Source organism: Mustela putorius, unplaced genomic scaffold (genome assembly GCF_011764305.1).
Source record: "Mustela putorius furo isolate JIRA1106 unplaced genomic scaffold, ASM1176430v1.1 tig00000487_pilon_pilon_pilon, whole genome shotgun sequence".
NCBI lineage: Eukaryota > Metazoa > Chordata > Mammalia > Carnivora > Mustelidae > Mustela > Mustela putorius.
Genome location: NW_025421399.1, coordinates 5,209,752 through 5,236,895, shown reverse-complemented (window position 1 = coordinate 5,236,895; position 27,144 = coordinate 5,209,752). Strand labels below are relative to the sequence as shown.

The 27,144-nt window shown below is 38.9% G+C and overlaps 1 protein-coding gene across 2 annotated transcripts in view; it reads right to left on the bottom strand.

The window, feature by feature from the left end:
• Positions 1–27,144, bottom strand: part of EFCAB3 (EF-hand calcium binding domain 3) — a 98,081-nt gene that overhangs the window by 14,221 nt on the left and 56,716 nt on the right. The window contains exons 28-32 of one of the 2 annotated variants that reach the window (XM_004749234.3): positions 24,730–24,783; positions 20,758–20,811; positions 9,816–9,906; positions 6,994–7,064; positions 358–501 (exon numbers count right to left, since the gene is read on the bottom strand). In XM_004749234.3, the coding sequence (XP_004749291.2) occupies positions 358–501; positions 6,994–7,064; positions 9,816–9,906; positions 20,758–20,811; positions 24,730–24,783 (414 nt within the window). Of the gene's footprint in view, positions 1–357; positions 502–6,993; positions 7,065–9,815; positions 9,907–11,061; positions 11,292–20,757; positions 20,812–24,729; positions 24,784–27,144 lie in introns of those variants that run through there. The other variant, XM_004749237.3, reaches the window with a different exon arrangement.

The window sequence follows — 27,144 nt, the reverse complement described above, 5'->3', positions numbered from 1 at the left end:
GATTTTGTAACTTGTACACATACCGTACTGATATCCTTAAAGAGGAACACATATATGTACTTTTGATAATGAAGTTTATTTCTGTTTTTTTTTTAATTTATTTATTTGATAGACAGACAGAGATCACAAGTAGGTGGAGAGGCAGGCAGAGAGAAGGGCAAAGCAGGCTCTGCGGAGCAGAGAGCCCGATGTGGGACTCGATCCCAGGACCCTGAGACCATGACCTGAGCCAAAAGCAGAGGCTTAACCCACTGAGCCACACAGGCGCCCCTTATTTCTGTTTTTATAATCATTGAAAAAAATATGTATTTGTAAAAAGCTTTTATGAGAAAATTAATTACAAGTTAAAGTACTCACGATCAATATCAGCACATCTTAATTCATTATAGACATCATGCTTGGTTAGACTCATTCCCAGCTTAGCTAAAGTGCACATCATTCCATGTAAGTCAATACAGCCAGTTTTATCCTTGTTAAAGAAGTTGTAGGCATCTTGGAAGGCTGAGGAAACATAATTAAGTTAGTTGGGCAGTTATTCAAGAGTAAGTACATATTCTAATGGAACTAGGACTGACTATATAGTTGACTGGACATCATATTCTGAAAAGGTATGGAGAGAAAAATGAGTACTTAATAGACATTTCATATAAAGAACAGTGTCCTTCTGTGAGATCTGATTTGGAATAAACTACGTGGTGGAAAACAAAATACGTTGGTAAAATGGTCTTTGAAAGCTGTCCACACCTTAATTCCTGGAATCTGTGAATGTATTACTTCCATGACAAAAGGGACTTTGCTTATATAATTAAGATAAATTACCCTGGATTACTGAGTGGGCCCAATCTAATCACAGGGTCCCCTGGGCCGCTAGAAGCAAGAGAGCTGTGGCAGAAGGAGAGATCAGAGAGATTGAAAGCATGACAAGGACTCTGTTGTTGGTTTGAAGATGGAAGGGACAATGTGACATGGGACAGAGATAGCCATAAGGGGCTGAGAGAGGCTCCTGGCTGGCAGCTAGTAAGGAAGTGGGACTTCAGCCCTAGAACCACAAGGAATTAGGTTCCATCAAGAACCCGAACAAGCTTGGAAGCAGGTTTTCCTTCAGAGTCTCTCTTTTTTTCAAAGACTTTATTTATTTGTCAGAGGAGAGAGAGAGAGAGAGAGAAAGAGAGAGAGAGGGAGAGAGAGAGAGAAAGCACACAAGCAGGGGGAGGGGCAGGCAGAGGGAGAAGCAGGCTCCCTGTTGAGCAAAAAAGCCCAATGTAGGACTCAATCCCAGGACTCTGGGAACATGATCTAAGCTGAATGCAGATGCTTAACCAACCGAGTCACCCAAGCATTCCCCTTCAGAGCCTCTTGATAAGAAGCCAGGCTGGCCAGTTCCTTCACTTTGACCTTGGAAGACTGGGAGAAGAAGAACTAGTCCAGCCCACCTGGACTTCTGGTCCACAGAACTGGGAGATAATAAAATTGTTTTGTTTTAAGCTGCTAAGTTTGTGGCAATTCGTTATGGCAGCAACAGAAAACTGATGCACTACAATGGACCCAAATTATATGTAGGTGAATGTTTTGAATAGACTCAATGTTTTTTTCTAAGACATATGCAGGGTATTAACTGGAGCCCAAATTAGACCTGTATTTTCTTTTCTTTTTTTTTTAATATTTTATTTATTTTTATTTGACAGAGATCACAAGTAGGTACAGAGGTAGGCAGAGAGAGAGTTGGGGTGGGGAGAAGCAGGCTCCCTGCTGAGCAGAGAGCCCGATATGGGGCTCGATCCCAGAACCCCAAGATCATGACCTGAGCTGAAGGCAGAGGCTTTAACCCACTGAGCCACCCAGGTGCCCCTAGACATGTGTTTCCTAAAATTTGTGAATGACGAAATACACCCAGAACAAAGTATATCTCAAAGGGCACCAGAAGAAAACTCATTTCATATCAACATTTGAGTGTTAGCATCTGGATGTGTGAGAGTGATTCGCTCTATAGAGATTTAATGATAGCCTTATGAGGGTGTGAATGGATAATATTTTTCTCTCTTGGTTGAAGATAGGCTTCTCTAGGGCTGGAGCCGTCTCTGACTTGTTTCTCATTTTCCCCAGTATTTCTAGCCTGTTAGAGTTAGAGTATGCCTTCTATGTGCCAGGGGCTGCCCCCAGTGCTAGGGTGCATTAGGGCAGACAGAGATCTCTGCCCTTGTATGGATGCAATGAATAGGGAAATTGGATTGCATGTTAGAAGGTTAGAAGATGTAAGTGCTCTGCAAAAAAGACGAAGTAATGGAGTGGGGGGGGGCGATGGGAGTTCTAGGGTTTGAGGGGCAGGTTGCTGTATTACAGAGCTGAGATCAGAGCAAAGACTTGATGGGGGTGAGGGAGTGGATTTCTTGGAGAGGAGAGGGCCAGACAGAGGGAAGAGCTAGAGCAAAGGCACTAAGGGGAACGGGCCGGGCATGTTCCAGGAACAGCAAAGAGGGTAATGTGGCTGGAACAGAGTGAGCAGCAGCAGAAGAATAAGAGAGGTCAAAAAGGTAATGTGTGTGTGTATGTGCATGCGCGTGCATGCTAATGTTTAACAATTTAAATTCTATTTTATTTTATTAATTTATTCTTTGTTTTTAAAATTTATTTAATTTATTATTTGTTTTTAAAAGGGTTTCAAAGAGAATGAGCACAGAGCATAAGTGGGGGAGGGGAGCAGAGTGAGAAGCAGACTCCACACTGAGCAGCCCGATGTGGGGCTCGATCCCAGGACCCCAAGATCACGACCTGAGCCAAAGGTAGCCACTTAACTGACTGAGCCACTCAGGGGCCCCTTAAATTTTTATTTTAGATTGGTTTTGGATATAGTTGCAAAGGTAGCCCAGAGAATTTGCAGGTCCCTCATCCAGTTTCCCCTAATGTTAGCACCTTACATTACCGTGGCACATTTACTGCATTTAAGAAGCCAACATTGGTGTAGTGCTCTTAACTAAACTGTAGACATTGATCAGGTTTCATCAGTTTTTCTCTAAGGCCCTTTTTCTTTTCCAGGATCCCATCCGGGATGCCATATTACATTTAGTTGTCACATCTTTTTAGCCTCTTTTCTGTAACAGTTTCTCAGACTTTTCTTGTTTTGGGTGACCTTGACAGTTTTGAGGAATATTATTCAGGTATTTTGTGGAAGTCCTTCAATTTGGGATTTTCTCATGGTTAGCCTGAGATGATGGATTTTTGGAAAGAAGGTGACCAAAGTGAAGTTCCACTCTCATCATCATATCAAGGCTACGTATTGCCAAAGTGACTTATCACCGATGATGTTTATCTTGATTACCTGACTGAGGGAGTGTTTGTCAGGGTTTTCCACTGTAAAGTAACTTCCCTCCTTTCCATATTTTACTCTTTGGAAGCAAGTCACTAAGGGAAGTCCAGACTCAAGGGACAGAGGGCTGGGGACAGGGGGATTTACCTTCCACCTCCTGGAGTATCTCCATGCGTTATTTGGAATTCTCTTGTAAGAGAGATTTGTCTCTTCTTCATTAAAAAATTCAGTCATTTATTGCTGTCAGTATGGACTTGCAGGTACTTATTTTGTACTTGGAGTTATGACCCAATACTATCTTATTTATTGTATTTTTGTTGCCCAAATTGCTCCAGCTTTCACCATTGTGAACGTGCTGAGGTTGGCTTCTGCATCCCCTTGAGAAGCTCCCGTGTCCTATTGTTTTTTGAGCACCCCCTTCCTTTCTGTCACTAGAAGATGTCCCAGGTTTGTCTTGTTATCCCTGCCTGGGCCCTAGAATTGGCCGTTTATCCAAGCAACTCTGTTTCTTTCACAGGAGGCTGGCGTTAGAAGTCCAGATCTGGGGGCCGGGTCTGCGTGCTGCTGCGGGGGTGTCACAGCCTCTAAGTCCTCTCAGCAGACAGAGCTAGGAAGTATGTGCGTGAATACTAACGCACGTATACACACATGCATTTACTCCTTGAGCCATCCATCTGTATCCATATGAAGTCAAACCTGAGTTCACATGAGTTCCGAGACATTCATGTCTCAGACGCAAGCCAGTACCAGTGGTTCACTTTGGCCTTCTCCCCTTGTTTATCTGTAACTGCCCACTCCAGCAGTGGGAAGCTTGGCTCCCAGCATCCACCATCCATCTACTGAGTTATTCATCCTAGTAGACGTGTACAACAGCTTCAGAATTGTTATGCTGTCCTCCTAATGAGAAACAACTGTACTGGCTAGAGTACGTGGTTTATGTATAGATCCTTTGGTGTTCGGTCTTAAGAGTTTCTAGTCAAAACACCATTTTCGAAGTTCCTGAGGTCAGCTCCTTCTCTTACTTGCACACGACTCATGACTTAACAAGATCACTCTGGCTTTTGTTAGAGAAACAGACTTTTATAAGGGTTTGGGTAGAAGAATGGAGATTAATTTTGGGGGCTGTTTTGGGTGAGCAGCAATGTGCCTCAGACCACGATTGTAGCACAGGTGGTAGGAATTGGCTGCTTCTAGATATGTTAAAGGTAGAGCCAATGAGATCTCCTGATGCACTGACAGGTAGGTTGAGTCAGAAGAGTCAAGGATGTCTCCAAGATTTCTTCCAGAGCAGCAAAAGGAGATGCCGAAGGCTGTGGGTAGAGCGTGTTTTAAGAGTAAGAGGATGTGGGGAAGAGCCAGTGTTTGGTGCGTGTGGCGGTTCAGTTTGGGAAGATGAAAAGGTCTGAAGGTGGATGTGGTGACGGCTGTAGAATTTGTGAACATATTTAATGCACTGACCTGAACATAAATATTTGAAAATGGTTAAAGTTGTATTTTTTAAAAAATATTTTATTTATTTGAGAGAGGCAGAGAGCGAGTATGAGCATGGAGAGAGGCAGGCAAAGGGAGAAGCAGATTCCCTGCTGAGCAGGGAGCCCGATGTGGGACTTGATCCCAGGCCCCTGGGATGATGATCTGAGCCGAAGGCAGATGCTTAACTGACTGAGCCACTCAGGTGCCCCTAAAATTGTAATTTTTATGTTACATGTATTTTATCACAATAAAATGAGTATGAGGAGCACATCAGGAGTTCTGTTTGGACATGCTGACTTTGGGTGTCTATTAGACATACAGTTGGAGGTGTCGAGGAGGCAATCAGATATGAGCTTGGAGCTGGGGAGAGAGGCGTGGGCTAGACATATACACTTGAGATTTGTTAGCATATAGTGTTTAAAACCTGTTCCTTCCTCTGAAACCATAGGAAAGGCTCTTGCCCACTTCCCCCTACTTGCCTCCTGACTGACTATGGTGCTTGTGGCCCTTCCTGCTCTCCTTTGCCACCGAACATAAAATACTTCTTCCTCTTTGACAGTCATTTCTGTGTCTGTATGTCTGATAATACCTGATTAAAATAGATCCTGGGTCGGGGGGCGCCGGGGTAGCTTGGTGGGTTGAGCGTCTGACTCTTGGTTTTGGTTCAAGTCTCAGGGTGCTGGGATTGAGCCCGGTGTCAGTCTCTATGCTCAACATGGAGTCTGCTTGAGATTTTCTCCCTCTGCGTACCCCCCTCTCCCTCTTAAATAAAATAAATACAATCTTAAAAAAAAAAAAGATCCTGGGAACCCTTAATACAAGCACCAATGGGGGCGCCTGGGTGGCTCAGTGGGTTAAGCCTCTGCCTTCAGCTCAGGTCATGATTTCAGGGTCCTGGGATCCAGCCCCGCGTTGGGCTCTCTGCTCAGCAGGGAGCCTACTTCCCCCTCTCCCTCTGCCTGCTTCTCTGCCTACTTGTGATCTCTCTCTATGTCAAATAAATAAATAAAATAAAAATCTTAAAAAAAAATACAGGCACCAATGTATATGAATGTACGTTAGGAACTTTACAATTTTAGAAGGCTGTAAACTTATTATTAAGGCATTTAGCTTAGTTTAACAATAAAAAATGTTATTCTGATTTTGATAATCTTTTGTATTTTTTAAGCCAGCTTTCCCAGCAATATAGGTGATTCTTAAATTTCTGTTTTGTTTTCGGTTGGTTCCAAACTTGGAGGGGTGATGCACTAGCCTTCCAGAACCCAAACACAGCCATGCTTGACTTTCTCTCTTTCTTTCTTTCCTTTCTTTCTTTCTTTCCTTTTTTTTTTCTGTTTCTTTTTTCCAGGGAGTCATGTTTTCCCTTTCCTTTGGGCCTTTACAGATTCCACTCTTTCTGTCCAGAACACTTCTTTTGCACTCTTTGCCTCCTACTTATTATCCCACCTTCTCTGGGACTCCCCTCTTACCCTCCCAAGACCAAGTCAGGTCTTTCTTTTATGCTCCTGAAATACTTTGTACTTCCCCATCATAACTTGTGTTATACTGTGATTTAAATGTTTCACTCAAAAATTCATGGTTTAGGGTGCCTGGGTGGCTCAGTGGGTTAAGCCGCTGCCTTCGGCTCGGGTCATGGTCTCAGGGTCCTGGGATTGAGTCCCATGTCGGGCTCTCTGCTCAGCAGGGAGCCTGCTTCCCTCTCTCTCTCTCTGCCTGCCACTCTGTCTACTTGTGCTCTCTGTCTGTCAAACAAATAAATAAATAAATTCATGGTTTAATGGCCTGACTTCCCTGAAGGATTCCTTATCAGGGCAGTGACCATGTCTGACTTGTTACTTCTTATGTTTCCCATGCTTGGTATACTGTGGGCTTTAAATAAATATTTGCTGTTTGGACTAATAAACTACAGCCAGTATAGCTATTTATACTGCCCCATTATTTGATTTCTATTTGACTTTGCATTTGTTCTTTTGTATGCTCACGAGTTCTTATTTGAATAAAAATATTTGACCAGGATTATCCAAATCCTAGGAAGATGTCTGACAGTAGTCCCTCTTCCTTCTCACAAGTTAGACATTGAATTAGAACGTTTGCTCTCAAAAAGCAGAGTTGTACAGATAACTCTTGAAACTGCAGATCTCTCTTAGAGAAGAAAACGGTCAGATTTATCAAGGGGCATTAGTCGATGCTTTCATCTGAGGGATTATCGTCATTACCTTGCATTTGTGAAGCATTCAGCTTCTTTTCTTTGCTTTGGCAGGGGAGAGATCCTGGTAAATCTTTATCCCTGAACAAAAGACATGAAAAGATTCAATACATACATGAAACCTGCAAATATTAGTTCTATTCATCAGTTTTTGCTGAACGGAATGGCTGTAAGCATCACAGTATATCCAGAGTCTCACCTCTTAAGGGACCTGTTACTGTCACCTGTCAATAGTTACAGGAGGGACAGTGAGGAAGTGCTGGCCAGTGAGGTCCACATCTGCCCTATACTTGTCCATTGCTCTTAAAATATCTGATTTTCTCCATTTTACAAAAGAGGAAACTAAATCTCAGAGGGATTAAATAACTTGTCCCAAATTGCACAGATAACAGGTGAAAGTCATGGGATTCAAACTCAGGCTTATATGACTCCAAAGGTCAAGGACATAAGCCCTACACTATTCCAATTGCTAGAAATAGAAGTTGTTTCAAATTTTTAAGTGGTTTCAATACTCTTACAGTGAATATCCTGAAAGCTTTGTAATGATATTTATCTTATGACTTTAACTGCTAAACTATATTTTTACCAGCATATTAGATAGAGGTAGATATATCTACAACTATATCTATAACTTATATAGCATCTATGTATGTATCAGCTATCTATCATCTGCCTGTCTGTCTATCTATTTATCTGTCATCTGAGACAGAGAGCACTTCTGGAAAGTCTGGAACCCTGGGTGACTTTTCATTTTCTCAGAAAAAGAGAAAATGTATTAATACTTTGGGTGTATTTTGTATAGATCTGCAGGAGGAGATCTCCTGCAGTTTAGGAACATAAAAATACATTATGCAAAACTGAGTTTGCTTATAATATGGTCATTTACAAGTAGACTTAAGTGATCATGATTTTAGAAATTAATTTAAAAAATATTAAGCTTTGGTACTAAACTGAAAATTTTAACATGGGATCTCTGAGTTTTTGTTTTTACAAGAAGCAGTTAAAAAAGTGAAGCAGGAAGAAATACTAAACATGCTGCACTTAAAAAGTTATGGTTTATGAATTTAGTATCCTCTAGAGTATCTAGTAGGTTCAACTCATTTTCAAAGATGGACCTAGTAAAATTGAGGTGATAAGGTCTCAAAATGCACCATTCCTTTTCGACATGGAATTTTACCTAATTAGTCTTATTTTCTCTGCTTTTACTAACACTGATTTCTTCTGCTGATGTTTCTGTTCTAATCACCTCTCTGAACTTCTGAAAACTCAAGTTGGCCCTTACTCAGATACGTTATTTTATATTTGCTGTATGTCTAAATATAAACAAATTTCTTTTGCATGCTATAAAAGTGCAATAGATGGAGAAATATGGAGTTCTGAAGAAGCAAGAGGAAAGGGCAGGCCAGGCAGTATGAAGTCTTTATTAGCTACATTAAAAAAAAAAAAAGGATACTCTTGGCAGAATTTCAAATCATATCTTGGCTCACACAATCTTTTTATTTTATAATGTTTCAAAGGTTTGAAGTACCTTAGATTTGGAATGAGCTCAGTCTAGCCTCTCATCTCATGTAGGAATTCCCTCTACATGTGGTATTGTCAGGTCTTTGCTTGACTACTTTCAATGACAAGGATGTCACTAGAGAGACAGCTTGTAATGCAGGGTAAGGGGCCAATGAGATCAAGGGATTTGGCAGCGGTAAGGTCATGGAAAAAGGTCATGATCTATTCTTGTAGCAGTGGCACAATCAAGGGCTCTAGGGGGAAAATACTCTTAAAGTCGTCCAGAAAATGGATGTTTTGAGAGAGAAGAGAGGCTTTTCTTCTTATGCTCTGATAAAATATAGATCAGGATCTTATTTTCAGTCATTAGTGGCTTTGGTTTATTGGAATTTATAGTTATCAGGCTGAGAAAAAAGCTAGTATTAATGTCACAGGCAAATCTCCCTTCTCAGTTTTAGCTCAAGGTTAGTCATGACTAACCAAGATTTCGTTTTACTGGCTGTATTTGAGCTATAGACCCTTTTTCTTTACTGACTTGCTTAGGAGATTAGGTCTTCTTCCTGATCCTCTAACTTCATTCTCCTTTAAATTGGCACTCAAAATATCTTAATGTATTACTGACAACTTCTTAAGCCCTCCAGGATATTCTGATCCCCACACAAAAATTCCCTCTCAATCGGGAGAATAGGAAAGAGAACTTTTTGTTTCTCCAACCTAAAAGGATACATATTCTTTTCTTTTCATAAAAAAATCCTTTATCTTCAATTCATATATTTAGTTTTATAACTAAATTTATCACAGGGTACTTGAAGAGCCTTCTAACTTGTTTACTCATAGCCTTTATGGGTATTTAAAATATTTATCACCTTAATAATTCTTCACCTTAATCTATTCGAGGCACCTAAGGCTCAGTCAGTTGGGTGTCTGACTCCTGATTTTGGCTCAAGTCCTGATCTCAGGGTGATGAGATCAAGCTCTGAGTTGGGCTCTATGCTCAGAGCAGAGTTGGCTTGAAATTCTCTTTCCTCTTCCTCTGCCCCTCCCCCTGCTCATGCATGCATGTTCTCTCTTTCTCAAAACTAGGTAAAAGATTTTATTTATTTGTGAGAGAGAGACAGAGAGATCACAAACAGGGTGGGTGGCAGGCAGAGGAAGCAGTAGTAGGCTCCCTGCTGAACAAGGAGCTCAATCCCAGGACCTTAGGATCATGACCTGAGCTGAAGATGGACACATAACAGACTTGACCCACTAGGTGTCCCTAAATAAGTAAAATCTGAAGGAAAAAAAAAAATCTTTACCTTAATCTATCACCTGAATACATTCATTACTTACCTCTTGCCACGGGAGCTGGGTACTTTAGTTAGAGGATTCAGCTTAAGTTTTGCTTTAATGTCAGAAACTGCCATGGGGCCAATAACTCTGTCTGGAATTCAGAGACAAATAGGATCAAATCACAGATTAATTCTTCTATTTTCTTTTGCAAATTTCCTAGCTCAAGATCTAGAGTTTGAAGTCCAGAGCCTTGAGGAATGGTTATATGCGCAAATTCAAGTTAGAGGTGTGTGCAAAGTTGGAAGGCCGTGTGGAAGGACTGCTTCACTGCCCCAAGATCTCTAAGCAAAATGTCTTATGTCTCCCCCCTTCAAATAATGTCATTCTAATCATATATAAAAATAAGCGATACCATGCGACATAGATAAAGCATCCTGGAAATATGTACAAAAACTTATTTAAATAACTTGAAATAAAGACAAAATTTATTTCTGAAATCAGTAGAACATTTCATGTTATAATCGACAGAGAGTAAAATGTTACAGTGTCTTTAAAATATTTACCTGATTGTTTATGTCCTGGATATCTGCCTGGTAATAAACAGATTTTTCAGAATTTCCTTCTGGGAGGTCTGGCCCTGCCCTGTCAGTTCTTATGAACTCACTGTATGGGAACTCATTTGGTAGGAGCAGAGGTGGGATACAATGCCGTTTTGCCAGCCTAGACCTTCCTGGATGGACTTTTAACCACTAGAGCCTCCCTAGTCCTCCCTTTCCACTTCAGCTGCCTATGGACTAGAAGATGGGTTGGTAAGGCCTCCCCCTTTTGTTTATTTATTTATTTTTTAAAGATAAATGCATTTTATTATTTATTTATTTATTTATTTGACAGAGAGAGATCAGAAGTAGGCAGAGAGGCAGGCAGAGAGAGAGGAGGAAGCAGGCTCCATGCTGAGCAGAGAGCCTGATGCGGGGCTCAATTCCAGGACCCTAAGATCTTGATCTGAGCTGAAGGCAGAGGCTTAACCCACTGAGCCACCCAGGTACCCCAGGCTTCCCCCTTTTATTGTTGGTTTTACTTCTCCAATTACTATTTTCAAAGTGTAGACTGTACTAGGTGGTTCACCGACAAGAATACTGGGTTACTGATTTAGGAATGATAGACAAATACTATGAAACCACAAAGAAAATGACTTTGAATGTGTGGTTATAGTTTGGTCCATTTTCCTATGTCTTCACCTCAGAGCCTAGAAAGCCAGTTGTTTCTAAACAACTCAGTTACATGTGTTCAAAATCTGGAAACCTACCACAGAGCTGGGGACTCCGGAGGGGCTCAATAACTTAGGCACTTGAAAGGTGCTGTGAAATCATCCTCAGGGCGCAAAATAATCATTACTTAAACAAACAAACAAACAAACAAAAAAACTGCCTTCAATCTCTCATAGAGACAATCAGTTAAGAAAAAAAAAAAAAGGACTCAGCATTGATTTCTACAAAATCCAGATATTTGCCTACTTTTAAGCCGCGCTACCTACCACTTCTGGGCTTCAATCAGATCAAGAATCCAATAAAGGGTTTGTTTCATCATACAACTGTGACCTCATTCACTTCTCAGGCTCAGGCCCAGGTGAGAATGACCTATAACCTCCTTCCAGCTCTAGAGCAACCATGTTTTCAATGTGGTCTATCCTTTGGGGGATGTGTGGGTGTGAGAACATTTTGACACTGTGGGAATTTCAGGGAGGGGGGAGCTTTTTTGTTTTTGTTTTTGTTTTAATTCTGTATTAATATATTACCATGTTAAACATTAGTGAGTTGGGGGCGCCTGGGTGGCTCAGTGGGTTAAAGCCTCTGCCTTCGGCTTGGGTCATGATCCCGGGGTCCTGGGATCGGGCCCCACATCGGGCTCTCTGCTCAGCAGGGAGCCTGCTTCCCCCTCTCTCTCTGCCTGCCTCTCTGACTCCTTGTGATCTCTGTCTGTCAAATAAATAAATAAAATCTTTAAAAAAAAATTAATGAGTTGGAAGTTGTTCAAATGAAAAATTTTACTCAAATGCCTTGATTTCATTAATTGCTTAAGCCTAGGGAGAAGGACAAAAATTCCCCAAACTCTCATAGGTTTGCAGACTATATAGTAGTATTGGAAAGAGTGACTTAAAAAGAGCAATTAAATAAAGATTATGATTGCTTTAATTAGAAACTTTAATATTCAAGATCTCACAGGTTTCATGGCATTGTAAATCATCTTGCATAGGAGTTAGGCATGTCCTTAGTCTTCATCATGGCCAAGCATAGATGCCTTTGGCACCCAAGGTTTAGCTTGAGTCCCCCAAATTGCTTCAGGCCTCACTTAGTAGCAGTTCTAGAGGCTTTCTATTCCTGCTCTTAGAGTTTTGTTTACTGTGAGCATAGTTTGACATTTCTCTAGTCTTTCTGAACTTGGTGCATTGCCTCCTATTCTGCTTTGGGATACAAAGGGAAAGAAAATGGTTTGATTTACAGATGGATTAAACAAGTATTTAATAAGGGCCAACTATGTTAGGGCCTACCTAGATTAAAATGGGAATAATGGCAGCTTCTATTGGATGGATTGTTGAGAAATAAGTTAATATTATTATTTTAATTATTAATACTTCAAATTGTGGTAAAAATACATAAAATTTATGATCTTAAGCATACAGTTTAGTACTGTTAAGTATATTCCCATTGCATGCAACCAATCTCCAGAACTTTTTTATCTTGCAAAAATAAGTCTCTAACCTTCATTAAACAATAGCTCACCATGTACCCCCTCCATCAATCACCGGCAACCATCATTTTATTTTGTATGAATCTGACTTTAGAGATCTCATAAAAGTGGAATCACACAGTATTTCTCTTTTTGTGACGGGCTTATTTCACTTAGTTAATATCCTCAAAGTTCATCCATGTTATAGCCTGTGTCAGATTTTCCTTCTTTTTTAAGCTTGAATAATATTTGATTATATGTACCACATTTTATCTATCCCTTTGTCTGCCAATGGACACTTGAGTTGCTTTCACCTTTTGGCTACGGCGAATAATGTTGCTATGACACACCGGTATACAAATACCTATTTGAGACCTTGCTTTCAATCTTTTGGATATACCCAGAAGTGGAATTGCTGGGTCACACAATAATTCTATTTTTAATTTTTTGAAGAAATGTTGTTTTCCATAGTGGCCACCATTTTACATTCCCACCAACAGTGCACAAGGGTTCTAATTTCTCCATATCCTCTTCTGTTTTTTTGACAGTAAAACAAACAAAAAGACCCCCCACCCTATTGGGTGTGAGGTGATATATCTCATTGTGATTTCAATTTACATTTCCCTAATGATTAGTAATGTTGAGTATCTCTTTTTTTTTAAGAGTTTATTTATTCATTTGACAGATAGAGATCACAAGTAGGCAGAGAGGCAGGCAGAGAGAGAGGAGGAAGCAGGCTCCATGCCGAGCAGAGAGCCTGATGTGGGGCTTGATCCCAGGACCCCGGGACCACGACCTATGCGGAAGGCAGAGGCTTTAACCCACTGAGCCACCCAGGCACCCCAGTATCTCTCTCTTTTTAAGAAAATATTTATTTATTTATTTTAGAGAGAGCGCATTTGAGGAGGGGAAGGGACAGACGGATGGGGAGATAGAGAAAGAATACTTAAGCAGACTCCCTGTTGAGCGGGGAACCTGACTTGGGGCTTGATATCAGGGCCCTGAGATCATGAACTGAGAAATCGAGAGCCAGTCACTCAAAATACTAGGCACCCCGAGAATCTTTTTATATGCTCGCTGGCTATTTGCATATTTTTTGTGGAAAACTGTCTATTCAGTTCTTTTGCCCACTTTTTTTTTTATGTTCTTACTGTTGAGTTGTAGAAGTTCTTTATATATTCCAGATATTAAGCCCTTATTATTTAAAATATTTGTAAATATTGTCTTCCATTCTGTAGGATGCCTTTTCAGTCTGTTGATTATGTTCTTTGATGCACAGCAGTTTTAGATTTTTATATAGTCTAGTTTATTTATTTTTACTTTTGTTGCCTGTGCTTTTGATGTCATATCCAAGGGTCATTCCCAAACCCAAAGTCATGAAGCTTTTCTCCTATGTTTTCTTTTAAGAGTTTACTGTTTTAGGTCTTATGTGTAGGGAGAAGTAGAACTGTAATGTGTAGCACTGAGGGAAGAGCAGTTTAGAGTGAAGGAAGACCAAAAGCAGGTAGAATAATCACAAAGATTAGGAGATGAGGAACAGTGCAGACCCAGTAGAGGACAGGATTACACAAAGTGAGGTAGTGGAAACTAAAAAGATTAGGTATGATGGATTGGGCTTGGTAAACAGAACAGAGATTGAGAATTTGATCCTTATACAAGTTTCTTTTGGCTTACAGAGCATTTAAAAACTTGAATTTCATAAGTGAAAACATGGATAAATGAAAACTTATCAGTTTAGAACTTTGCGTGAAAAACCCAAAGATCAGAACACAGGGCTCACTTTCTGGTGTAGCAGTAATTGGTTGGAGCAGAACAACTGTCACTCTTTTAGCTGAAACCCTAAGATTCCTGATTGCCATAGTCCCCATCATTTTTTTTTTTTAGTTTCTTGTATCAGCCATGTTACTCATTTAGTCTGGTTTTTAAATTAAATTTTATTTTTTAAGACACATGCACATCTTCATTGTTAAGCTAAGGCAATCTGGTCTTTATTAGCACTGGCTAGAATCCTGAAGATATTTGAGTAGGAATGTTGAATGAATATAGCTGTTTTTGATTGGAATTAATTCAACCATATTACTCTAATATTTGTCTAGGCTCATATTCTCTTCTGACCTTATGAAGAATAGAAAGGAAATGAATATCTGATATAAGGCTTCTTCCTATGCAGTACTGTTTTGCTAAAGGAAAAAAGCCATGACAAAAGATTGTGTCTCAGCGTGATTTACAATATGTAAGTCCGGAAAACCCAATATCTAATGTCTAATTCATCTTGTGAAGTTAAAGATATATGGGCCTCAAGGAGAAGATAATCTCACAAATTCTGTCATTTACCAGATTGATGGAACTGAACTTTTCAGAATTAAAAAAAAATGTAGCTACTTCCCTGTTAGAGATACTGCCCCAGTAGGCCAATTTCTTTTTTCTTTTTTTTTTAGGCCAATTTCTTTATAGGAAGGTTCCTTCCCTTCTCTCCCTGGCTGTTTTGCTTTCACTGAGCATAAGCACCTTGAGGTCGAAAGCTCAAGGTTGTATGACAGAATCATAAGAGGTGTTCGGTGAATGACTGGAGAAAGGCAAGATGTTCCTTCCTTTTTAGGCAGAGATACTGTGCTTCATTATTAATCCCACCTCTTTGGCTTTTCTCAGCCTTTTAACATCTAGAAATCAACAGGGTAAGTTAGCATGAAGGAACTATTTCCAACTTCAACTCTGGTAACCTGGGTAGGCAAAGTCCTCTGGGATGGCGTAATCCTGATGAGCCCCAATACCTCTCTTGCTCCCTCCTGACTAATCTAGATTAATGAAAATGGAAATATTTGCAAAAATAGAAGGGCTTACTCTCCTTTATAAAATACCACTTTAGTTATTACTCACTTTGACCAAGAGGTATAATTTAAAAATTTATGTACACCAACATGGTTAGTTTGTTGAGCAGCAACAGTGAAAATACATAGCAATACACACTTACCCCCACACCATTCAAACAAGGCATGGAGTGTAAGGGTGTGAGGGGTATTATAAGAATCAACATATGTAGGCAATAGGAGGAAAATATAAAATAGGAGGAAAATATAAAATATATTCTTCCTTATTGGTTTATTCTCAAGAATCAATCCAAAGTACCAGAAAATTTCACCAGCACCAACTTTATAGCAAGTTTTAATATTACTGAAAGCCATTAAATAGTCTGTTTATCTATCTATTATCTATCTATCTATCTATCTATCTATCTATCTATCTAAATGAGAGAGAGAGAGAGCACAAGCAGAGGGAGAAGCAGGCTCCCTCTTGAGCAAGGAACCAACTTGGGACTCAATCCCAGGACCTTAGGATCCTGACCTGAACCGAAGGCAGCTGCCCAACCAGCTGAGCCACCCAGGCATCCCAATACTCTGATTTTTAAAAAAGATTTTATTTATTTGAGATAGAGAGCGAGGGGGCAAGATAGCATGAAGGGGGAGGCAGAGGGAGAGGGAGAAGTAGGCTCCCCGCTGAGCAGGGAGCCTGATGTGGGGTGATCTCAGGACCCTGGGAATCTGTCCTGAGCCAAATGCAGATGCTTAACAGCAGAGACACCCAGCTGCCCCTAAATACTCTGATTTTTTTTTTAAATATCTCCTCTTCTTACAGTACTGGCATCCATATGGATTTGAATTAATTTCTTCACTAACTGAGCAAGTATAACACCATGTATCTGGTCACCTATTCATTCATCTCTTCACCTTAGGAAGTGGCAGTTCCATCCTTCCAGGCCTGTGCTCCCTCCTCTTTTCTGGCTAAAACCCCTGGAATATGCTCCAATCCTCTTCTATCTGACATCTAATCCAATCCACTCATTCTGTAAATATTTTTTTGTGTTTCTAGGCCCTGGGATATATCAAGGAATATACCTAGCAGGAAATGCTGTTGATTCCATCTTCAAAATATGTATGTAATCAGGTTACTTTCCACCGTCTCCACCGCTACCTGCTGTTCTGGTCTAACTGGTCTCCCTGCTTCTGCTCTTGCCTTTTCCACTACCTGCCAAGTCTATCCTACACATAGAAGGCAGGATAATCTCAAAACTTAAGTCAGAGCATGTTATGTCTCTGCTCAAATCCTCCAGTAGTTTTCTCCATCACTCAGGGCAAAAATCCAACCTTTACAATAGCCTTCAGGCTTATGTGATCTGTTACGGGCGGCACCTGCCCCACCCTCTTACTGGAACACCTTATTGCACAACCCTGGAACTGCGTATTGCATAGGCTATGTGACTGAAGGTGATGGTCCTGTCCCCAATTCTATGATCTTATCTCTTCCTACATTGCCTTTGCTCACCCTGTTCTAGCCAGAATGGCCAATTAGCTTTTTCTCAAATACTGCAAGCACGCTCTTGTATAAAGACACTTACACTTGCTCTGCCCTCTGCATGCAGTGTGCTTGCCTCAGATTACGCATGGCTCACTCCCTTACCTCTTTAACCTTTTTGCTTAAATGTCCTTTATCAGCAAGGCCTTTCTTGTTTACTTTCCCTCACTTCCAGAATTCCTTATACCCATTTCCTTTGCTTTATTTATTAATTCATTTTTAAAAATTTACATTTTAGGTAGTTAACTATGCAATACTGGTTTCTGGTGAAGAATTTAGTGATTCATCACTTACTTACAACACCCATTGCTCATGATAACAATGCCTTTCTCAATATCCATCACCCATCTAACTCATCCCGCACCCAATCCCTCCAACAACCCTCAGGTTGTTCTCTACAGTCACGAGTCTCAGGGCACCTGGGTGGCTCAGTCTATTGAGCATCTGACTCTTGGTTTCAGCTTGGATGATGGTCTTGGGGTAGTGAGCCCCACGTTGGGCTCTGCATTCAGGAGAGTCTGCTTGAGATTCTTCCCCTCCTTCTTCCATCTCCTTTGTTCCTCCCCCTGCTTGTACTCTCTCTCTCTAAAAATAAGTAAATAAAGAAATAAGATCTTTAAAAAAAAGTCTTTTATGGCTTGTTTTCCTCTCTCTTTTTTTTTTTTTTCCTGCTTCCCAGATGTTCACCTGTTTTCTTTCTTCAGTTTCACATATGAGGGCTGCCTGGGTGGCTCAGTCAGTTAGAGTCTGCTTTTGGCTCAGGTCATGATCTCAGGGTCCTGGGATTGAGCCCCATGTTGGGCTCCCTGCTCAGTGGGGAGTCTGCTTCTTCTTCTGTCCTTTTCCCCCTGCTTGTGTTCTCTCTCTCTCAAATAAATAAATACAATCTTTTAAAAATTTCACATATGAGTGAGATCATACAGTGTTTGTCTTTCTCTGACTGACTTATTTCACTCAGCATTATACATTCTTGGTCCATCCATGTCGTTGCAAATGGCAAGATTTCAGTTTTTTTGATGGCTGAGTAATATTCCATTTTATATATGGCCACATTTTCTTTGTTCATTCATGAGTTGATAGACATTTGGGTTCTCTCTTCAGAGTTAGGCTGCTGTTGATAATGCTGCTGTAAACATCGGGGTACACATACCCCTTCAAGTCACTATGTTTGTATCCTTTGGATAAATACCTAGTAGTGCAATTGCTGGATTGTAAGGTAGTTCTAATTTTAATTTTTTGAGGAACCTCTGTATGGTTCTCGAGTTTTGACACATGTGAGGTGGTATCTCATCGTGGTTTTGATTTGTATCCCTGATGATGAATGATGTTGAACTTCTTTTCATGTGTCTGTTAGCCATCTGATGTCTTCTTTGGAAACATGTCTTTGCTTTATTTTAATCTCTGTAATCTTTGTCATACTATTATCTTATTTTTTGTTGTTGCATATATCTCTTCACTACAGTTTAAGTTCCCTGAGAGTAGGGATTTTTGTCCTAAGCATGTAGGATAAAGCTTGACACATGGTAGACACTGACTGTGCATCCATTCATCCCTTCAGCAGATACCTACTATCTGGTAGGAAAAGAACATAAAGACTTAAAAGATGGCATGCCTACCCCAAAGTAGCTGACAGGGAAGTGGGACAAGTTCATTCAAATTTGGGTTCCCATGATTTATGAGTGAATAGTGGTGACAGAAGTCATCAAAATTAATAGGGTGGTACACATAAGAAATTAAAATATCCCAGGGAGGAGGCATGTATTATAATTTAGCTACACCAATAGTCATCTAGCCAGAAGCAAATGGGATGAAGGGCTGATTTCACTTAATTTACTTATGGGCATATCCTAGGTGGACTGGTGTAGTATTTATCTGTGGGGCTTAGAACTGGTGGACTGGTATGGTATTTATCTGTGGGGCTGATAGTACTAGGACATAAGCTGGGTTCCACAGATAGGTACGCTGGATATATGGAAGGTGCTTTGGGGCTAGGACTTATATTGGGTCCAGCTTATTGTTTATTTTTTCCACCTACAGAGCTTGACAAATAAACAGGTGCAGATCTGGCATTCTTGTTTTTTAAAATACACATATAAAATATATATGATATATTATTTATTTAATTTTTCAACTATTTATTAATAATTATTATATAATTATATAATATATTATTTATACATATATAAAATATATAAATAAATATATAATAATATATTATATATATAAACCAACAAGAATGCCAAATCTGCACCTATTTGTCAAGCTCTGTAGATATATAATATATATACTATACTATCTATCTGCTGGAAAAAAAACCCCAAGAATGCCAAATCTGCATCAGTTTGTCAAGCTCTGTATATATATACTATATATATAATATAATATATATATATATATACATATATTATATATATTTTTTGGTCAGTCCTATACTTAAAAAAATTAAAATATAATATAATAAATATAATATGTTATATATTAAAATAAATAATATAATAAAAATTAAAATATAATTTGCATACCATAAAACATACTCTTTTAAAAGTGTGAGTTCAGTGGTTTTTAGTATATTTACAAACTTGTACAGGCATCAGTAACCATCTACTTCCAGAATAGTTTCATCTCGTAGAAAGCAGCCCTGTACCAATAGCAGCTACTTCCCACACTCCCCTCTCACAGTAGTTGCCTGCAGGCAACCACTAATCTATCTTCTATCTCTATTGATTTGCCTATTCTTGACATTTAATACAAACAGAATAATATTATATGTGGCCTTTTTGTCTGGCTTCTTTCACTTAGTATAATGTTTGCAAGGTTCATCAGTGTTTTGGCATGTATCCATACTTCATTCCTTTTTATGGCTGAACAATATTCCATTGTACGGATAGGCCACATTTTGTGTATCCATTTATCAGTAGATAGACATTTGGATTGTCTTCACTTTTGGACTATTATGGGTCATGTTTCTATAAACAATCTTGGACAAGTTCTTATGTGGACATATGTTTTCATTTCTCTTGGGTATATCCCATGGTGTAGAATTGCTGGGTCATATGTTTCACATTTTGGGGACTGCTAAATTATTCTCCATAGCAGCTGCACTATTTTACATTCCCACCGGCAATATATGAGGTTTCCCAATTTTTCCATGCCCTCATCAACATTTGTTATTGTCTTTTTTTTTATTATAGTCATCCAAGTGGGTGTGAAGTGGTAGCTTGCAGTTTTGATTTGCTTTTCTTTAATGACTAATGATATTGAACATCTTTTCATGTGCTTATTAGTCATTTTTATATCTTCTTTTGAGAAATGTCTATTTAGATCTTTTGCCCATTTTAAAAGTTGGGTTATTTTTTTTAACTGTTGAGTTACAAGGGTTTTTTTTTATATGTTTGGATAGTAGACCCTTATCAGACACATAATTTACAAATATTTTTCCTGTTCCGTGGGTTGTCTTTTCATTTTCTTGATAGTGTCTTTTTAACCACAAAAGTTAGAATTTTACAGCTGAGAAAGAACTAACAGATCATTAATCGAATTTACCTTTTTCATTTTATTGATAAGGACACTAAAGCACAATGAGTTGAATTCATCTCTTTAGTGACAGAGTTAGGAACACCTGCTTTGTGTTTCAAATAAATTGCACCAAGTAAGTTACAAAGTAACTAGAGATAAAAACAATTCCATCACAAATAAATCCCTTAGAAGACAAAGTAAAATACTTGATAATCACCTGTGATGCAGTGTGGTATGGACTATAAAAGCAAAAAGAACTCAGAAAAACAACTGGAGAGCTAAGTGTACAGTTGCCTAGCAACAAGTAGATAGAGGGTAGTGACTGACAAAACTATGAGGGAATATAACTATGGGATTGAAATACAGAAGTCAAAGTATTAAATACCTTCACGTCAGGTCTCACACTCACCTTTAGTATCATGTCCAGTTTTCATCAACTTATGCAGTGGCACCATCCCTTTTGCTTAAAGATAAAATTAAGAGTCAAAGTTATATCCATTTCTGAAGTTTTGAAAAGTAGAATAGGAGCAAATTACAGTTTTCTTTTAATTTTTCCTCCTATGAGTGGGAAAGTGAAAATATCAGTTATATGTGACATATCTCTTGGATTTTCTTAGAGTTTTTATTTAAATTCCAGTTAATTAATATTCAGTGTAATATTAGTTTCAGGTGTACAATATAGTGATTCAACACCTCCATACAACACTGGCACTCATCACGATGAGTGCACTCTTTCATCCTCAGTTAGAGATATACTTCTTAATTCATATTTTCATATTGCCTCTTTTGGTGCCTTAATGTATCAAACTCCAAAAAAATTGTCTTTGAAACAACAAATAGAGTCAACACTGAAGGAAAGACTATTCACTTATCATCTTTTAGGATGAAAAGAAGTGAAGCAATTTTGAAAAATTGTTGACTCAAGGAGGACAACTTGCTATCCATTTCATTTGCATTAGTGATTTGGTTATAACCTGTTGACTAATTACATGTCTTTTTGTGATATAGTTATTTCTTTCTTCTTTATAGTTATTACATACTTCTCCTGTGAAGTATGTACATATAATATTTGTTATAATATTGACTACAAAATCTATCTGTCTTGCCCTACTCTACCCTATGGCCAGAAGAACAATGAAATAAGTACTTTAATAGTAGATTCAATTCTTTTCTTTTCGTCCTCTCAAAATGTTGGGTAGTTTGGTTTTCTAGGTACAAGGCGATTAACTCAGGAGAAAAGTGCTGGGTATAATAGTTCAATGCTCTAAGTTTGGTTTAGTTTGGCCAGATAAAGCCAATAATGTTATTTTGATATCAAGAAAGATCAGTTGCAGGTTATGGAAACATGGAAAGGTTTTGGTAGTACCTTTAGGCTGTAAAGCCTATACAGGGTAATATATCATGCAGAAAGCAGGACACACAAAATGGCTACATTTTCTTTATGCAAAGGGAGAGATTAATACTAACATGAAACACAATTTATAGGATTAAGAAGAACTAATCAAACACCTTTATTCCTCCCTTCTCTCTCTTCTTCTCTTCTGTATTGCTTGGTTATTTTCCCTGCCTAGACATTAGTTTGCTAGAGGGATCCTGTGCCATCCTGGGATGCTGCATGTGGCACCACACTGGTTGGGAATGGGACTTGGAAAATTTCTGTTTCTGACAAGAGGCAGCCTTTATTTTTACACAGTAGATTTTTTTCTAAATGTTTTTAGTTTCTCTATAGTCCTAATAAGTATGGTTTTAGAAATTCTCAAATAAGTCAATCAGAGAAAGACAATTATCATATGATCTCCCTGATATGAGGAAGTTGAGAGGCAACATGGGGGGGTTTGGCGGGGTAGGAGAAGAATAAATGAAACAGGATGGGATCGGGAAGGAGACAAACCATAAGAGACTCTTAATCTCATAAAACAAACTGAGGATTGCCGGGGGGAGGTGGGTAGGGAGATGGTGGTGGGGTTATGGACATTGGGGAAGGTATGTGCTATGAAGTGTGTGAACCTGGCAATTCACAGACCTCTACCCATGGGGCTAATAACACATTATATGTTAATAAAAAAATAAAAAAAATTATATAAAAGAGAAATTCTCATATAGAACCCTACAACCTACACCATTACAAGCCAGAGTAGAATTTTGAATGATCACCATCAAATGACATGAAATGTTAGCAGGTCTTGAAGTTGTTCATATAGAAGTGTCATTTTCATGTTATTATGTTTAGGTAACTGAAATGTACTTTTATTCCTTAGAAAAAGAGAAATGGTGAAATGGGGATTGGAGAAAAAAGATAACTTAAGTATAAAAAATGCCAGTCTCAAAAATGAGTATATCTAGTCATCAGAAATTTGAAAGTGAAAACTTAAATCATAGGTAGCACATGTTTGAATGTGCAAAAAATGTCAATACAGTATACAGTATTCAGAAATAAAATCTGGGGATGCCTGGGTGTCTCAGTTGGTTGGACGACTGCCTTCGGCTCAGGTCATGATCCTGGAGTCCCGGGATCGAGTCCCGCATCAGGCGCCCAGCTCCATGGGGAGTCTGCTTCTCCCTCTGACCTTCTCCTCGCTCATGCTCTTTCTCACTGTCTCTCTCTCAAATAAATAAATAAAATCTTTAAAAAAAAAAAAGAAAATAAAATCTGTTCTCTTAGTACCTGTATCTATAGAGAAAACACAGTAAGTGGACACTGAGTAATATTTGGTGAATTTGTGGAATACACGCTAATGTTGAAGGTTTCTAAAATTATGAAACACACTTTTCAATGTCTACATTTTCTTTCTTTAATGCACTGTGGACTTCACAGAATAACATACATTTTGATGGCAGCAAGTGGAATGGCTTACATAGTGAAGAAAGCAAGTGGGAGAGCAGGGTGGGCATGTGAACCGTGTATGTTTGACAGAGACTAGAAAGAAAAGAGAAAAAGGCAATACTAGTCAGAAAACAAGTAGAAGCAGGGAGGAGAGAAAAATAATCTATTAATAGAGATAGGAAGAAGAGAAGAAGAACAGAGAAAAGGAAGAAATGGAAGGTGACAAAGAAGAAGGATGGAAAAGAAGCAGGCAAGACTAGGAAGCCATGCTTTTTTGGCTTCTGATTGGGGTGACTCACTTACATGCCCTGGGGTTTTACATGGTGTTCTATAACTCTTTCAAATGGCCCAGATTGGGAGGGTGATTATAAGAATGACCTTGATATAGCTGCTTGGGTTAGTGAATCTTCCATTATCTGAAAGCAGGAGACTAGAACCTCTATTAGTCAACCCACAAGCATTTATTGAGCACGTACTATCTACTCAAAAATAGCCTTGCTGAGAGCAGGAACTTTGTCCCTTTTTCACTGCTTAACTTTATTTTTTACAGTGGGTGGGTACTCAATAAATCAAAAACATTGATCTTATACATAATCACAGAGGATTGCTTCAGTATCCATAAATTCAGCATCATGATTTTAAATGCTGGGGTTAAAAGCTACTAAGCAGACATTTTCAAAAGTTTTCTGGCACCAGTGACAGAAGCAGCAATATATGGGATAGAATGGGACCTATTCAAAGAGATCTTTTTTCTTTTGCAAATAATAAAATACAAGAGGACTCATTTGGAAATGTTAAGTGTGGGTGCCCAGAATTTAAATTTATCTTCTCTTATTAACATTCATTTTGTAGATACTTACATAAAGCACCTTAAATTATTCTTAAGTTCTTCTTTTTGAAACACGATCAGGCTTTCAGAGACACATCAATTAAAAAAAATCATTCTTGTTGAAAAAATGCAGAGAGCAAATCAAAATTACTGGAGAATGAAGTACAGATTGATGTCGTGTGTGGGGGTAAGAGGGCAGAAGACAAGTCTTAACTTGCCTCTCCTGATGGGTTTCACAGCATCATTTTCAAACCTCCCATTCATTCTTTTCTAAGTAAGTACAGACGGTGGCATTTGGCATTGGGAAGCTTATTTTAGAAATAAATATGCTAAGAGGCCTGCAAACAGAAAGTTCTGAGGTTATGCGTTAAATTTCACAGGCATCCAAAAAGGAATTTTAGGTATTCAGACATACCTATCAATAGGTAAGATTTTAACATTAATAGGAAAATGGAAGAGTAGTTTCGAAAGTGAGGCTTTAATGCTGAATACACAAAAATTATGTGTGTACAAGGAAAAAAATTAGGGGTGAGAAAAACTATAGAATATCACCGGGTGATAGAATTAAGAATTACTAAAATTTCCCTTTTGCATTCTTTTGTTTTTTGGATATAGAAATTTTTATAATGAACATGTATTACTTTAACAACCAAGAAAACACATGTAAAAATAAACTCATAGCACCAGATTATCCATTTTTATAAAATGAATCATGAATTTCCACTCACGTTTAAACTTCTTTAGGCCCTCCATTATTGAATCCACTGTAACCTTCCCATTTCCTGTAAAACATTTGAATCAGACACAGAGGAAGTCACATAAAAACTCATAAAAATTGAGTAATATTACATTGTATATATACCACATCTTTTTTTTTTTTAAGATTTTATTTATTTATTTGACAGACACAGATCACAAGTAGGCAGAGAGGCAGGCAGAGAAAGAGGGAGAAGCAGGCTCCCTGCTGAGCAGAGAGCCTGATGTGGAGCTTGATCCCAGGATCCTGGGCCGAAGGCAGAGGCTTTTTCACCCACTGAGCCACCCAGGTGCCCCAATATATACCACATCTTCTTTATCCACTCATCTGTAAACGGACATCTGGGCTTTTATTTTGGCTCTTTGGGCATTGCTGCTTTAAACAGTGGGGTGCAGGTGCCCCTTTGGATCATTGTGTTTGCATCCTTTGGGTAAATACCCAGTAGCACAATTGCTGGGTTGGAGGGTAATTCTATTTTTAAACTTTTTCAGGAACCTCCATACTGTTTTCCAGGGCAGCTATACCAGCTTGCATTCCTAACAGCAGTGTAAGAGGGTTCCCGTCTTTGTCCATATCTGACATGGATGGAAATAGATAGAGGGTATTATGCTAATTGAAATAAGTCAGTCAGAGAAAGACAATTATCATATGATTTTACCATATGTGGAATTTAAGAAACAAGACAGAGAATCACAGGGAAAAGGAGGGAAAAGTGAAATAAGATGAATTCAGAGAGGAAGACAAACCATTTAAGAGACTTAACTCTAGGACGCCTGGGTGGCTCCGTGGGTCAGGCCTCTGCCTTCAGCTCGGGTCATGATCTCAGAGCCCCGCATGGGCTCTCTGCTGAGCAGCCTGCTCCCCCCTCCCCCGCCTGCCTCTCTGCCTACTTGTGATCTCTGTCTGTCAAATGGGTGAATAAAAATCTTAAAGAAAAAAAAAAAGAGACTTAACTCTAGGAAACAAACAGGGTTACTGGAGGGGTGGTGGGTGGTGGGGTAGCTGGGTGATGGGCACTCAGGAGGACATGTGATGTAATGAGCACTGGGTGCTGTATGGGCTGATGAATCACTAAACTCTACCTCTAAACTAATAATATATGTTAATTAATTGAATTTAAATAAAAAACTCATAAAACTGATAAAAGTTGTGAAATTATTAAAATGACATGGCAGACTGGAACTTCTCCTATGAGTTAGAACTACTAGAGAAACTGGTTTGCGTGGAAATTGCATTTGTTTTTCCCTCAGGTGAGTATAATGGAAGAAAGGATAAATCTTTAGTGAGACAAATCTCTCTACTTCTTCAATACAGTTCCTCTTTTCTATGTTTCAAAGTATGAAACTCCAAAAATTACATGTAGAGAAGGGATATTACAAGAAGAACCAAGGCTCAAATCTGACATCATCTTTTCTGAACTCAGACAGATGACATTAAAAAAAATAGATATGAAGTGACTATATTGGCAAATTGCTCAGAGTTGGAATAGGTAGAGAAGGACCTGCTCTGTGTTTCCTTCTACCAAGGATTTCTTGAGAACCAACATATTTGGGGTGGTAGACTTGTCACTCTTGAGGGTACAGAGTATATTTCTCTGGATGGAATGATCTTCCCATACTTGTTCAGCGTAGGGTCTTCTCCAGAAAACCCCAGTCTTGGCTAAATGCCCCCTTAGCACCTTCTGCATACACATAGCACCTTTTTTAAGATGATGGAAATGTACTAGAATGACTGTGGTGATAGTTGCTTGTATCTGTCAGTACTGAAAACCATCCAATTACATACTTAAATGGATAATTGTTGGGTATGTGACCTCTATCTCAATAGGGCTGTTAAAAATGTTGATTGAAAAAAAAGAATGAGTTTTATAGCACAATACCATTTAAGGAAATTAAATACCACACACATTGCATTTTTATTTTATTTATTTTTAAATTTTATTTATTTATTTAAAGATTTTATTTATTTACTTGACAGACAGAGATCACAAGTAGGCAGAGAGACAGGCAGAGAGAGAGGAGGAAGCAGGCTCCCTGCTGAGCAGAGAGCCTGATGCAGGGCTTGATCCCAGGACCTTGGGAGCTGAAGGCAGAGGCTTTAACCCACTGAGCCACCCAGGTACCCTAACATTGCATTTTTAAAGGGATAAACACATATCTAAAATACACATGAGGGATGTGGGTTGGAAGGATATACAGTAGCTATAATAGAAAATGTACCTATGTTGGGGGAAGGAAATAGGAATGGAAGTAGGTGGTAAAGGGGAAAATAATAAAACAAAACACAAACTGTCCTTGCATGGACCAATGATGATAGTGTGCCATAACTGAGGAGTTTGATTAGCTCAGTTGTATGTATCTGCTGTTTAAGGAGAAGTCCACTCTCT